Raw genomic sequence first — 14,576 nt, 5'->3', positions numbered from 1 at the left:
AATGATTACCGGAGCCCACTGCACTTGGTGAAAGATAGAGATGAGCTTCTTCCACTTGCATCCTCTTCCGGGGTCGCGGAGGAAGTATGATTTCAATTAGCGGCTCTTCCGTCGGCCCTTCCTTGCTAGAAGGGAAAATTTGAACCACGCTCTGTTCTTTCGCCGCTTCGTCTTCCGCTATCTCGGCTAGTTTCTGTGCCTTCAGCGCAGCCTCTTTGCCTTGTGGCGCAAGAGAAAGGGAATATGTTCGGACGATGTTTCGATTGCCAACTTTGGAAAGCCACGGAGTTTCGTAGTTGGTATCACCCTCATCGATAGATAATTTATTCCAAGGGTCGTGAACATGGAGCTTTTTAGGGAGAAGATATAAAGGAATCCGCTGTTGGAGAGTCGGATTCCCATCGTGCGTGCACGGGATGAAGGGATATGGAGAGGGATAATGGTCTGGATGGAAGGGCGAATCGATGCTCGGCAGTGGCGCGGCAGGTTTCTCTGTCGGTTTGTCCACAGGTTTCTCTGTCGTTTTGTCCGCAGCTTTTTCTGGCGACGTTTCGCCTGCTTCATCTACTTGCATGACGTCATTGAGCTGCACGCCGGCGGTTGCATCTTCTACTGCATCATCGTTAGCAGCTTGTACTGCCTCCTCTTCTTGCTTGATACCGACATTCTCGTCCTGATCACCGACTGGAGGGATCGGATCCTCTGCATCTGTGACTTCCGCTATGTAGCTAGACCCTGATTTTGCCTTCTCTCTAACCTCCTTTCGGCAGGAATACTGATCGAATATGCCCAATCTGACACGTGTGTCAAAGCATCCAATCAGTTCCCCGATGTCAGCTACTGGTATCTCTTTGGGATCCTCTTCCTGATCGGCCCAATAGAGCTCATCCTTGGCTGTAAGCTCACCAGCCTGGCGCATCCATTTCGCAAGTCTGCTTCCCGTGGAATTGGTGATGTAGTTTGGCACATTTGGGAGACGTCGAACATGGTAGAAGTCGTAGAGCGTTGCACCCCATAAATCAAGTCCATTGCCGGCCTCCTTTCCCCTCAGTGGAGACGGCTTGATGGCTTGTCCATTAGGATAACGAGGCCAAACGCGGAAGATCATGCGATTCTTTCCATATCCAATGGAATGTGTGTCGTTATCGTTTTGATCTTGGATAGATTTGGGGAGTTTGTGGGGGTTGATCGTACTGAAATCAGTGTATTCGGCTCGTGAATGTTCATCCAGGCTGCAACGAAATGGTTCTAAAGTGTGCAAGCATTGATGATAGCGACATACCCCTCTTCTTTAGTACCCTTTTCTTTGGATTTCTTGGACGGAGGCCCTTTGGCAGACTCAGAATCTACAGCCTTTGCGACGCGTCGTTTAGCCTTTTGGGTCTTCAAAAAACCCCGTTGCATGGCGGAATTTGATAGAGTTGATATAGATGGGATGAACGATCCTAGGGGGTCACAAGTCGCGATTCTACGACACTGGCAGAAACGTTGAAGGAGTCAGATCAAGACCCAGAGGCACAAGAGCGACCGTGACAGTCAATAGTAACTTTATGTAAGTGGTAGTGCGGGCGTCAAAAATCAAGGGGTGAAGTATTTCCTAAATGGTAGTCGCCCGGGCCTCTTATATTACAGTTCTATGTTCACGGTTCACCTGTATGAGGAAGGCTGTTCGTTCATCAGTTAATTATCTGGCATTTCTATGTATTGTTCTCAAAGGCACGTACAGTAGTTGCACTTTCACCTAGATACGCAAGAGGCTCAAGTGAAACCGTGACAGCCCCTAGCTGTTGACAACGAGCTTTCGAGCTCTCAACACGAATGATTGTAGATTTCTCGTGATAAATAAATGAGGCTGAGTGAGTGATGAAGACCACGACGTTGGTGAGCTCGAGGTGGGGATGTACTAGACCAAGTACGTAGCAGGAAGTGGAACCAAGAGTGGAACAATATTATTGTTTAATCGTGTCGTCCGGTATTACTGCTCACGTGACTAGGAACATATATTTTTCCGACGGACAGAGTTACTCTATAGATCTCAGTTGCGACTCGTGCGCGCGCAAGCAGGTGGTTGAAGTTCATGCTACATTGATTAATGTACATATTTCAAGTCGTATATACCACATGCGGTAAACAGAGCTAACGAAAAGGGTCAAACAAGGGGTTGTCAAATGTTGGACAGATTGGCGGCGTGGGCCCAAGAAATGGAAAGGAAAATATATGCATACAACCCATTCACTTGATAACATTTTATACTTCTGTTCAGAAAACATTCACAAGTTCCGAATGGGCACGAGAGCGTGATGAGAGATTGCAAGGGAAGACCATAGGGGCGCTAAAGCGATGAAACTACTAGTTAGTGACGGGAAGATGGAACGATACAGGAAAACCAAGTACCGGGTGATTCCTGTCGTGAATTGGGGGGTGAATTCGATCACTTTGCCCTGATCATCTTTGGCAGAAGAAAATTCCACCGTAGCTAACATAGTAACAATAGCGGACCATAAAGAAGCATCAGCAGCATATCGGCCTGATAAAAGAATGAATCAACTGTATACGGTGATGAAATAACTCAGCCCACCTGGGCATGCACGCCGGCCAAAGCCAAAAATATATCCAGCAGGGTCATCATCTGTCAGCGCGCCGTTGACGTCTAGGAACCTTTCCGGCGTAAAACGAGATGCACCAAGGTACCGTTTTTCATCCCGTGTAATGCCCCTGCAATATAACATCAGCATTTTGAAAGCTAGAGAGGATCTATCTGACCACACGTTGCACATGACGGTTGTTCCTGATGTACGATATTACAAATGATGTACTCGATGGATAAGAACAGCAGACCTTTCGGAATGAAATAACCGTCATATGTATCATCACCCGTGGTGACATGTGGAACACCTACAAAAACACCTTCAGCAAAGGCAAAATAACACAGGAAGAAAGATTACCAAGGGGCAAGACAGGCTGCCATCGCAAAGTCTCACGCAGAACTGATTCAACATATGGTAGTGACGTTCGGTCTTCGAAGGTAGGTAAGCGATCCAGGCCAACCACTGAGTCGATCTCTGCTTGTGCGCGTCTCTGAACATCTGGATACAATACCATGGCGAGAGCAAAAGTCATGACGACTGAAGTAGTCTGCAAAGAAATTCAGGAGTTGACAATATGGTTCGGACATCCGCTAACCGTTTCGTATGAACCTGAATAGATATGTATCAATGAGAGGTATACCGTCTCTTGTGAAAAGACGACGAGCCAATAATAGCAGTAGTAGCTGCTTTCTTTAAGGCGCCCTCAAAAAATGATCGGGATGTCTGATCTTGCTTCTCGATTCGTTGAAGATTTTCTGCCACCATCGAAAACTGACCAAGTGCCGAGTTTTCAACCTTGACGATGATGTGATTAATAGCTGGAACAGAACCAATATTTCTAAAAACGAAAGATGCCCACCATATGGTCTTGCGCATATTGGAACGGCACGTCAGTCATTTCTCTCATACGATCGGACGACGTTCGAGCATCGCATTTGATCGAGGATCCCCAGCACCAGTCAGGTAACTTCAGTACTGCAGAGTACAGAATATCAGCTATTTTCATGAGGAAAAGAGCTGAGCTTACAGAAAGGGAAGGTTTTGAGCAAGATTGCTTTCTCTGGGGTCACCACCTCGAGGCCAATAGCCAGTGCATTTTCTACGATTCGAACCAGAGGATCATGATGAGGACTAGTTTGATAGCCGTAGGTCACTGACATCGCAACTGATGCCGAGAATCTATGAACAGGTTAATAATAATTTGATGTTTACAAACACATAGACTGACGTTGCAAAGTGAGAATGATAATTCTGAGGATCACCAATGAGGTTGGCGATCATCTCACGAGCCTGCTTGATTTGCATTGGACGAAACTTGAGCGCAGAGTCAGGACGAAAAGTTTGGTGGAAGAGTCGTCAGCAAAGACGCCATTCGTCACTATAGCTTGTGAATACAAATACGACAGACCAGCCAAACCTGCCTGTATTCCATAATGATTCAATGGAAGAATGTTAGAAGAACGCACGGCTCAAGTGTGGCTATGTATGGTCTATCAGAGTAAATGCGAGAACGCTTGTCCAGCAAGGCTTCTGCAACGTGCTGAGAATTGATCACCACGACTTCCTGGCCTAGAAGTCGTACGAAAAACAAGTCTCCTGATATGATGATTTGCACCATATATGCAGCCTGCCGTGGTACTATCTGACCACGTACCATAAGCAGCAGCCCATTCGGTGTAAGTTAACCATGCCGCCTTGGTGTCGAGAGACAAGACGTTTCCTAACAGTGGGAGCGGCACGGGGCCAGGGGGAAGTTTTTTCTGTCTGTTCGTAATGAACCTCTTGAGGGATGTGATGACAATAAAGGAAGCAAGTAAGATGGCGAGGTTAGCAAGACGACCATCAACTGAAGGAAACATGGTTAGAGCGGTGTGTGGGCAGACACCTAACGCACAGAGGGAACTTATAATTGCACGAAGAGCCCTATGCATGACGTTATAAAGCAATGAGCCATGGGCTTCGGACCCTGAAATGCTGATGAGTCTTGCACCAGTTTGATTATCTGATATGCAACACACCTTATCTTCTTCTCATCGGTTCAGTATTAGCGCAGCGTATTAGTGTGTGCAGTAAGGATTGGTTTTATCTAAACCTTTGTATTGCATATTCAGTTGCCTAAAAATTGCAATGGCGTCAAGTGACCCACTAGGGGCCCAGACTGCAATCACAAAGCCAACAGCGATCCGAGAGGCAGTCAGATACCCACATCCAAAAAAAATCATTACCGGAACACAACACACGCGGGACCGTACGGCTCCGAACATCGGAATTGTGCCTCCAAGTTACAGCTCCCCCTGCTGGGAAACGCCACCCATATTTAGATCTTGCTCTTACTATTCACCCTGTTGGTCAGTTGCACTTGAACTTTCAAATCCATCAGATCTGATCTCGCTGCCTTTTGTACCTGGAATGATTCAAGTATCACAGCAGCCATGTTTGCGACGACTTTAGTGCTTCATGAGCGATGTTGCAAAGGTAAGTGTGAACAGGGAGTGGACTTATCGGGAAATGAAGACCCTCCACCTTGGTATTTCATCATCTTGAACAAGAACCATGGCCCGCTACTTATACGCCCGCAGGCTGGGCGGTGGACCGGCCAGGTGACACATGTATGGATACCACGTATACATCATGTCGCACAGCGGGCGGATCATGATTTTGACCTCAAAAGAAGTTGGTCGCGCTACCACTCACCAACCTGGCAATTTCGTGGCAGTAGGTACATACCGAAATCCGAGTAATCCCCCTGTGCATGTCGATAAGCTATCGTCGGAGGAAGACCACGACATTCTTGGATCATTGCTTCTTTCGGTTTCCTGATAGGCAAATTATTTAGAGAGGTATGATTATGCGGCTCTGGTCCTCACCTAATGTCACAATTCCCTGGTCTTCCACACAGGGCAATAGAAAGTTGTTCCTTCTATAAAGTTATCTCTCTGCTAACAAGTTTACATTGGCCGCTGATAGCAATAACCACTCATTCACTGACCTGTGTTCTTGGATTTAAAGCGTGGTTGCGTCATTGACAAAGGTCGTATTCTTGCCGTCGTCCTTCCAGGCAGCTACAACCCGTAATGGATTACAGTGAGTAGTCTTTTGATATCGGGCCTGTCGACCTAATGTGTCACCCAGAATTTGCTCTATGGCTTGTTCCCTCGGGAGAGGAAGCTGAGGCACTACGCTATTTGATGGAATTCCGACCAAGGCGTCCTGATAAACCAAGGAACGACAAACCAAAAAATGTCAAATCCAAAGATATCAAACCAAAGGACGATAAGCCAAAGAGAGATAAATCAGACGACAGCAAACCAAAGGATGGTAAACCAAAGGACGGAAAATCAGAGGAGGGAAAATCAAAGGACGGAAAATCAAAGGACGGAAAATTAAAGGACGGAAAATCGGAGGACGGAAAATCAAAGGACGGAAAATCAAAGGATGGCAAATCAAAGGACGGAAAATCAAAGGATGGAAAATCAAAGGACGGAAAATCAGAGGACGGAAAATCAAAGAGCGATAAGTCAAGCACTCACTCGATATCATCTCGCTCGACATCCTCTTACTTGAGACCCTCTTATTCGAGACCCTCTTATCCGAGGCCATCTTACCACAGACCATCCCACTTCCGACCACCTCACTTCGGATCATCTTACTTCGGAGCACCCCACTTCGGATCACCTCCCTTTGGATCACCTTACTTCGAACAACCTCACCTCGGACCACCTTACTTCGAACAACCTCACTTCGGACCACCTCACTTTGGACCACCTCACTTCGGATCACCTTACTTCGAACCACCTCGCCTCAGATTACCTCACTCCAGATCACACTCCAGATCATACCCCCGCTTCGAACCTCATATTACCCTCGTCACTTTCTCATGCCCGTATCGCCCTAACACATTTCAATTGGTGCCCATGGGTGCCAAAACGACTCCCGTGCATTTCGAGTCCATGCAAGTCGGAGACGACTTCCTCGGCTCATTGTCCATCGTCACTCAAAAGTCCAGCGAGCTCATGCAGCTGCGCGATCGTATTATGGACCACCTGAAGGCGAACAACATTCGAGTCTTGCCAAACCCTTCATTTCCGCGCATGTCCTTGTTCTACCTAGATGAATCATTCAAAGGAGAACGTGCGCTTCTTGGCAAACAACTGCGAGAGACAGGAAGAGTCCACGAAAAAATAGGCGGGGAGAAAAAATTGTCGCTGAATTGTGGCGTGGATGGTGCCGGGCCTGCATTCGACGCCATGGTAGGGTTTGAAGGAATGGAAATATGGCTCGTTGATTGCACTGAAGGAGTGGAAGATTGGAACGTCCTGGATAGACGGTATCTCAAGCCACGGGCGCCCAAGGCCAAGGTCTACGTGAAAAGAGGCGATCCTTACATGAATATATTTGGGAGTGAGGGGCCTGATCCTTACCAGGTCAGAGAAATGGCGTCCTATATTCCGACATGGGGCGAACCCGGACATTCTGGTATATACGGACCAATGGCACCATATATTCCTCTGGACCCAAGGTAGCGTGCGCCTTCCTGGCTGTAACTTGCACTCAACATAATTCGAACCACAGACATTATACGCATAATCACGCACAATGGGAAGACCCGAGGATGCGAGGCAATATGTATCCAAGTCAGAACAGGTTGGGATATGCCTCCAACCTGAATGGATACCGGGAACTGGAAGGATACTTTTGAGTCCACCGGCGGCATTTGTGCACATGGCCTGGTATTGGCTGTAACGCTCCTTAGATTAATATCGTCAGTTACACTTGCATTTAAACCATAGATGATATAGAGATATAGATGGATAGGCATTTACCTTGACGGTTTTGACATTACAGCGCATGCACCGTGGTCGTACATCCTAATCTTCGCATCCCAGAGGATCTTAAGAAGACAGGATTCAGGATTCCTGCTGCACTTCCTAAAAGCTGTGAGAGTGCAATTTACTCCTTCGCCGACTGTCGGATCGATTACCATCGCGGTGCCCTTCTCGAGGCAATGGAATCGATGCATCGATATTTGCCGCTGGGCTACAGATTGCGAGTTGTCACCTGCGGACTGCGGTCATGGGTGCAACTTGAAAGTAAATTATGTGCTGGCGCAGTCTTTCAAGCATTGCGAATGAGGTTGTTTTGAATGTGTACAGATCGAGGGAGAGAAACTGTTGGAGTTACGTATCGTTGATTCGCGTGGTTGCTAAACCGGCATAGAGCGCCGAGTTCGGAGCCGCCGGCTACTTGCCCGTACACGCTTTACAGTACTTATACGTGGCGAGAGCACCGTTGGCTGCAACGTGCTCAGCAAGCCCTGCTGAGCCAGCATGGACGAAGCATCTGATGTTATGCCCAGTGAACTGCCAGTCGAACGCCGCCAACGTCACACGCGGGATCGTACGGCTTCGTTGAATTCACTTTCTCACTTCAAAAGTGCATCGTCCAAGCACATACGACCTAAGTCCACCCTCCGAAATCGTGGTTCTAATGCAAGCATGAAGAGCGTTGGGTACATATCATCCTTACAAACTTGAATGGTGCTTATGTTTGTCCCCCAGCTCCGACACTGACCACTCGGAAATTATTGCTCCCATTCCTCGCCGACATCTCCTGCAAACGTCACAAAGTCTTCATTGGCTTAGGGTTGACACCTCGTCGGGAGATGAATGGCTCAACAGAGGTGTCTCTCCCGTTTCCGCGTCTTCAGTCGGCTCTGTCTTCCCAAATAACAGGATGAGCAATCGACTTAGCTTCACCGCTCTTATGGAACACGAAAGAACCACCGTCGGTCCATCATCCACGGCTGATGCGAGGATACTTGAGGATGATCAGGGAAATATTGGAGCTGGAAGGCGGTTTGTGAGGTGGATGCATCGGAATAATATGAAAAACTGGGTCGTTCCTTCAGCTATCGCCGCATCTACCTTGGTAAAATGGTGCATCGGATTCGGAACATATTCTGGTGCGCATAATTATTGTGCGCATACTTTAATCTCAAGTCGCCCCATAGGCCACAATAGGCCACCTATCTTCGGTGATTATGAAGCCCAGCGACATTGGATGGAGCTTACTGTACACCTCCCTGTTAGGGAGTGGTACACTTATGACTTGCAGTACTGGGGTCTTGACTATCCTCCTCTAACTGCATATGTTTCATGGCTATGTGGAAGAATGTAAGTCTGTCAAGTAGAATTCGTTATACTCTCTCTATTTATCTTGTTCCTCAGTGGGTCTTTAATCGAACCTTCGTGGTTCGCGCTACAGGCATCTCGCGGCTTAGAGACCGGAGGAAGCAAGCTATTCATGCGAGCCACTGTGGTCATCTTTGATCTCCTACTTTATATTCCGGCATTGTACACCTTTGTATGCGCATGGCAGGGCACGCGATCATCTAGGAAACGAGTACGTTCGTCAATCTATTGTCATGACAGCTTCAGATGTTTATGGTGGTATCCTCATATCACGAGCAGCACGCTGCGCTGCTCACATTACTGTTCCATCCAGCACTTCTGTTGATCGACTTTGGTCATTTCCAATATAACTCCGTCATGTTAGGTAAGTTCCTCTTCATTGATAGTATTTCTGATTCTCACTAGCATTTTCTCTCAGGTTTGACGCTACTTGCGATTAATGCCTTCGCAGCAGGACATGATCTTTTTGGAGCTATCTTCTTCGTCTTGAGTTTGGGTTTCAAACAGATGGCTCTTTACTACGCACCTGCGGTCGGCTCTTACCTGATTGGAAAATGCATTTATCTAGGCCCCGTCCATGGGTAAGTCTGTCGCGGCTGCAGGACTGCTTTCAATGCGCTAAATGTTCTCTAGTACTCGCCTGTTTCTGCGTCTAGCGCTGACGACAACATTAGCCTTCATCATCATGTTCGCACCCTTCCTTCCTCCCTTCTCTCCTCTCTCCACTATTGCTGCGCCTATCATTCGCATCTTCCCATTCGGACGTGGTCTCTTCGAAGACAAGGTTGCCAACTTTTGGTGCTTTACCAACGTGTTGGTGAAGTGGAAGCATATATTTGCTAGCAGAGAAGGTATTCTGATCAAAGCATCTACTGGCCTTACCGCTCTCGGATTCTTACCTGCTGTGGCTGCGCTCATTTTCGGTGGTTACAAGACTCGGTTGCAGAAGGACGCTCAAAACCACTCAGTGGACGTGTCTCCTTCGATGGCACCCGCGTCACCATCATCACCAACGCCAATTTTGCCGCTATTACCCTATGCGCTCCTAACCTGTTCCATGTCGTTCTTCCTTTTCTCCTTCCAGGTGCACGAGAAGACTATTCTGATTCCCCTTCTACCTCTCACACTCCTGCTGTCGGGCGCCGCACCTACTGACGATGTATTCTTGTGGGGAGCTTTAGGCAACAACGTTGGTGTCTTTAGGTAAGCAGTATGCGATTTTGCGTGTTCGCGCCGCTGATGTGGACGCTGTTCACTTGTAGCATGTGGCCCTTGCTCAAAAAAGATGGACTGGGACTTCAGTACCTTGCAATGCTTATTCTCTGGAACCGGTTGATTGGGTATAATCCATTCAAACTACGCTATGGGCATTTCGCGGGACTCTTATCTTCCGTACGAAGTGCTTATTTTTCACGGTTCTGTCACAGTTGATGACATTTAATCACAGGTGGTACATACAGTAATAATAATCCTTCACCTGATCGAGCTTGCAGTGACGCCTCCTGCACGCTATCCCGACCTCTTCCCAGTCCTTAACGTCCTAACATGTACCCCGATCTTTGGACTTATCTGGCTCTGGAGCATCAAGCGTCTAGTGGAAGTGAGCTGGGCTATAAGCGGACTGCCTGGAAAACGCGAAAAGGAGCCTTCTTCAACTGTATCTGCAATCAGCACAACCTCGTCGAGCGCAATGTTCGGGCACAGTCCGATGCGTGGAGAGATGGGGGTGCGTGCGACGAGTCTTGGGTATGCGAGTGGGCGCGGGCGTGGACAGGCTGATGCTAGGAGACGAGCGCTTGTGACGAGTGCAGGTGGTGACCAGGAACATTGAGCGTTGGGATTTGGCTTCGTTTGTTTTTATTTAAAGGAATATTATATGATGGCGCATATCCACCCGGATTTCAAGGAGAGGGGGGACTTCTCGTCCTCACACACACCGGCTCAATTCAGATGATTCTCTCATTAGGTTGTACGCAGTGACACGCATTATTCCGTACGTCGGAAAGTGCAACAGCAGCTTCGCACTCACATCGGCGGAGGCCTTTCTGCACTTGCTCCGTCCATGCGTGTCCTTCGCTCTTGCAGGGATGGTCTAGTTCTCACTTCTGGCCTTCCCGACGAGATTCTTGCGATTATATTCAAATACTTTGACGATGCACTGATTACCTACTGGTGGGGTGGGTCCATTACCGATCGCACAGCGGGGAAACTGACATTTTGCCGCCAGTGAAATTACATTCGAAAGGTAATCCAGGGTGCTCTGGAACGCTCTAGCCCCGAAAGTTACAACGTGAATTTGCAAGATACGGCCGGTCTACGCAGACAACCCGGCCGAGATTGAGATAAGCATCATTGAAACTCAGCAAATGCACATCTAAATCTGATTCTGATCACAATGATAACGCCCTCGATCGGTTGCATTAAACATGTCTGCCACTAGGGAATTTCCAACAACAACACCAGACTCAACCCGGCGAGGTTGGGAGTAAGTAGTACTATATGTTGCAGTCGTGAAACGCACCATGCACCATAGGCTCGTTTTTTTGTATACTACCTACTTGCGACCGTGACCGTGATTCAGGCCTTCGGGTATGAAGCACAGTCAACGGCAGCCACGAACTTTTCAGAACGCAACTCGAACGCCCAGGTAAATCGGTTCACGCAGAACAAGTCCGAAACATATAAAAGCCTTTTTGCTGAGACTCTAACTGCAGAATTCAAGCTCTTTAATCCACGCTCAATCTCAACTACCAGTACACTTTGTATTTCACAATCCAAAACAATGTTCGTCAAGAATTTGCACTTCCAGTCGTGAGTGTTCGCGATCTCGCTCTGCTCAAATTTTTCACCCAGCGTTTTACAGTAATAACCTCGGCAAGCAGGTCACCCTCATGCTCACTTTGAGTCCCGATGTGGATCGCCTCTACGAGGACGTCTTCCCAGTAGTTTGGAAGTAAGTGTGCCGACTCGTGTCTTGGACGATTTAAAACCTTGCAATTTTTTCAGAGTCTTCAACTTCCCGAAGTCAGGTGGGTGTTCCTATTATCTTGCTGCCAAGTCGCCGACTTATATATGAGCCGTCTTTCCAGGTCCCTATAAGGCTACCACGACCTACACGACCCAGTAAGATGACCGACAAGATCAATAGTCTTGGAAGTCGCTTATATATCGTATAGGTTTGCTTTCTCCAGAGCCCAGGTCGAGAATGGGAAGGTCGTCGACGCCTGGACCTCCATCAATATCAATGTGAGCGACTCTCATCTACTTCGAAATTGATAGCACCAACGCAAGCCATGATGCAGAACGGCGAGAAAACAATTCTGACAGAAGCCAACGATATCTATCATTTCTCTGTTAAGTCTGGTTTCCGTTGATTTTCATCTCGACCACCGACGAATACCTCGTGCAGACCCCTCAGGCGGCAGCCTCTGGCATCCTGCAGGCCCAGAACCACACTGGGACTACTCAAGAAATGGCAGTCGGTTTGTGACCATCATCATCTCCTCTTCTTTCACCTGAACGTATTGTCCATCTCCAGGTTTCGTAAACAAAGGAGATTTTACGCCCACACCCGTACTCTTCTTCAGCGATGTAGAGTATGTCATCTTGCCTGTAATACTTTCTCTTTCAGAGCGTTCACAATATCAAATGTAGAGATGGCAGTAACGTCACGGCAAAGTTCACTCCCGTCTTGCGGGCCTACATCACGTCGGACTATGAAGCGACCTCAATTTTGCGAGGCCAAGTCGACACCCCTGCGATCTTGTCGCACGACCTCACTGGGATTGCTCAGAACACGACTTGGAACCTCTCGCACGACGCGTCCACTGGACGTTACACGCTCACCCGTGTTTGATTAAGGAATGTGACACTGGTGCGCCTAGACGTCCGTTCTGTGATATCTGCATCTCAATGTTTACTGTGCTTTCACAGTATCTTTGTTCAAACCAATAGCCTCACTAAGTCGACGTGGGCAATGTGAGCATTCGTGCATTTGTGGAGCACCATCGCGGCAGAACAAACACCACTGCTGAGAATTAGTAGAATATACGAGAAGGAGTCGCGTGCGTTTATGTGGTGCCAGAATTGAGGAATGAGGATTTCTTTTTTTTAGTTGATATCGCCTCTTCCATCCCATACGGTGGCAATGCCTTGTGATATACACTTTTGATGACCTGTTCACCACGGAGACCAGAAACAAGTTTGAAGGGACCAGGTAGCACACTACGCTTCGCAGGTCCTCCCGTAGACTTGCCAGACTTGCGGATGGTACGTATACCGTTGCCCAGACGTATCAGGTTGTTTTTGGAATTTTCAATTTTAGTGTGAGATACTTTTACGCCGTTTTACCGTCACGTGACGTCCGGGTTCGGCCGGATTTCTGGAACCCTTCTGCTTTTGGGGGCAGGCAAGTCTTTGTGTGTCGCTTTGCATTATTTCTAACCAAATATTAGTTTGTTATTCTAGATCTACTATTAAGTCATCTGTCGTTCCAAGGATGCAGGTCAATAATAGTGAAGACAAGAACTTTGAGGATAGATATTATACACGCCATTCAACAAATCCTAGCGGGTGAAACCAAGATAAAGACTGTCATAAGTCTTTCCTGCTGTACTGTACTGCAAACAGGCCTTCTACAGCATGTTTTTCAGCTCCCAAGGATGATCATAAAGTGAGACAGACAGCGTGAGAGTAGAGATAGGCATTTAAGTGTGTCAGCTCTTGGGCCAGGTGAAATTGATGCGTGTATGGTCATGACAGGCCTGTGACACTGTAATAAATTCTAAACAACTTTGAATTTTAGTTAATGATCAACATACTAGTATGAGTGTCTGCCTACGTGCATACAGGCTCTATAGTGCTGTATTCACTTCTCACCAAATTTGTGGTGCTTGTCCTCTGTCCACACTACTAGTATGCATCTTTCCTGTATTGTTGTATCACCTCTAATCCGTTCATCTATGTTGGTTTTCAGATGGAGTGTCAAGTGTTGTCCCACCTCATCAAGCCTCGACCTCCCTGTCAAGTTCGATCCATTCTCTATACTCTGCACCACCACGTCAAGCCCCAACCATGGCATGTCAGAAGCCTCATTTAGGCTGGGTCAAGCACCACTCACACCATGACAAGTCTGGAGATCAGAGTTGATGCGCAGATAGAATCTAACAGGTAAGATTAGTCTCAGTCTCTGGAAACAGAAACTGAGACACTCGTCTGCATGGGCACTAGGCTTTATACTGTAAGTAGTATTTTCTTATTGAATATATTAGAATGAAACATTGTTACCCTGCCGGTTTGGGGCCAACATCAGCTCTCTCTTGTTCCTGCCCATTGTCTTTGCTCGCACCCTACTTGTCATCGTGTACCTCGGCTTCAGGTCCCTCGGTCTTCTTTGACTTGGACGATTTGGACAACAACAACAACAACAACAACAACAACAACTTCTCCCAAGTCCCAAACACCCACAGTCTCTGTACGAGTATCAACATCCACACTCTATGCCGCACCAAGGCCTGCTATCAGTGCCAGGTCAACCATAGCACATACCGCTGTAAAGATACAACAATTGCGGACTGGCTGGAGGAGTGGTATACTGGTGCCATGCACACAATCACCAGTGTGAAGCAGAACATCTGCAAGGTCATCGCCATAGAGTTCTACCGGTGCGTCACACTGACTTCAAGTTCAAGAGGTGGTGCTTGACCTTGGCTGTGACTCAGATTCACGTTGCTCCTCTTCTGACAGGCTGCACAGAGATGACAGAGTGTTTTCTAGAAGTTCGAAGCGAGCGGATGAT

The 14,576-nt window shown here is 47.6% G+C and overlaps 5 protein-coding genes across 5 annotated transcripts; 3 read left to right on the top strand and 2 right to left on the bottom strand.

The window, feature by feature from the left end:
- Positions 1 to 313: 313 nt before the first annotated feature.
- On the bottom strand, positions 314 to 1,117 carry F5891DRAFT_914058 (uncharacterized protein; the record flags this gene model as incomplete). Its single annotated transcript, XM_041373675.1, has 2 exons — positions 314 to 444; positions 802 to 1,117. Coding segments are annotated over 2 exons (447 nt in total), but the record flags the coding sequence as incomplete, so codon positions are not given.
- Positions 1,118 to 2,270: 1,153 nt separating this feature from the next.
- F5891DRAFT_1128846 (cytochrome P450) lies at positions 2,271 to 4,447 on the bottom strand (the record flags this gene model as incomplete). The annotated part of the gene is made up of 14 exons (XM_041364325.1): positions 2,271 to 2,349; positions 2,395 to 2,527; positions 2,579 to 2,715; positions 2,764 to 2,788; positions 2,839 to 2,895; positions 2,946 to 3,125; positions 3,174 to 3,178; positions 3,247 to 3,359; positions 3,448 to 3,563; positions 3,616 to 3,767; positions 3,817 to 3,902; positions 3,984 to 4,005; positions 4,055 to 4,184; positions 4,243 to 4,447. The coding sequence occupies 14 exons, from the start codon at positions 4,445 to 4,447 to the stop codon at positions 2,271 to 2,273; spliced, it is 1,440 nt and encodes a 479-aa protein (XP_041225169.1).
- Positions 4,448 to 6,254: 1,807 nt separating this feature from the next.
- On the top strand, positions 6,255 to 7,620 carry F5891DRAFT_1037313 (uncharacterized protein). The gene is made up of 3 exons (XM_041361860.1): positions 6,255 to 7,105; positions 7,159 to 7,336; positions 7,412 to 7,620. The coding sequence occupies exons 1-2, from the start codon at positions 6,503 to 6,505 to the stop codon at positions 7,285 to 7,287; spliced, it is 732 nt and encodes a 243-aa protein (XP_041225168.1). The 5' UTR covers positions 6,255 to 6,502; the 3' UTR covers positions 7,288 to 7,336; positions 7,412 to 7,620.
- A 196-nt stretch (positions 7,621 to 7,816) lies between these two features.
- Positions 7,817 to 10,684, top strand: F5891DRAFT_1037303 (glycosyltransferase family 57 protein). The gene is made up of 9 exons (XM_041361859.1): positions 7,817 to 8,097; positions 8,147 to 8,550; positions 8,599 to 8,761; positions 8,816 to 8,990; positions 9,059 to 9,143; positions 9,198 to 9,360; positions 9,413 to 9,982; positions 10,042 to 10,171; positions 10,227 to 10,684. The coding sequence occupies exons 1-9, from the start codon at positions 7,916 to 7,918 to the stop codon at positions 10,608 to 10,610; spliced, it is 2,256 nt and encodes a 751-aa protein (XP_041225167.1). The 5' UTR covers positions 7,817 to 7,915; the 3' UTR covers positions 10,611 to 10,684.
- Positions 10,685 to 11,399: 715 nt separating this feature from the next.
- On the top strand, positions 11,400 to 12,772 carry F5891DRAFT_387381 (uncharacterized protein). The gene is made up of 11 exons (XM_041371645.1): positions 11,400 to 11,426; positions 11,494 to 11,590; positions 11,643 to 11,732; positions 11,786 to 11,808; positions 11,869 to 11,902; positions 11,956 to 12,025; positions 12,082 to 12,132; positions 12,189 to 12,261; positions 12,318 to 12,375; positions 12,434 to 12,653; positions 12,713 to 12,772. The coding sequence occupies exons 2-10, from the start codon at positions 11,562 to 11,564 to the stop codon at positions 12,633 to 12,635; spliced, it is 630 nt and encodes a 209-aa protein (XP_041225166.1). The 5' UTR covers positions 11,400 to 11,426; positions 11,494 to 11,561; the 3' UTR covers positions 12,636 to 12,653; positions 12,713 to 12,772.
- The last annotated feature ends 1,804 nt before the right edge of the window (positions 12,773 to 14,576 follow it).

The sequence above is a fragment of the Suillus fuscotomentosus genome, assembly GCF_016647785.1.
Source record: "Suillus fuscotomentosus strain FC203 chromosome Unknown F5891scaffold_31, whole genome shotgun sequence".
Taxonomy (NCBI): Eukaryota; Fungi; Basidiomycota; class Agaricomycetes; order Boletales; family Suillaceae; genus Suillus; species Suillus fuscotomentosus.
Note: the sequence above shows the minus strand (reverse complement) of the source record. Positions and strands in the feature narration are given on the sequence as shown.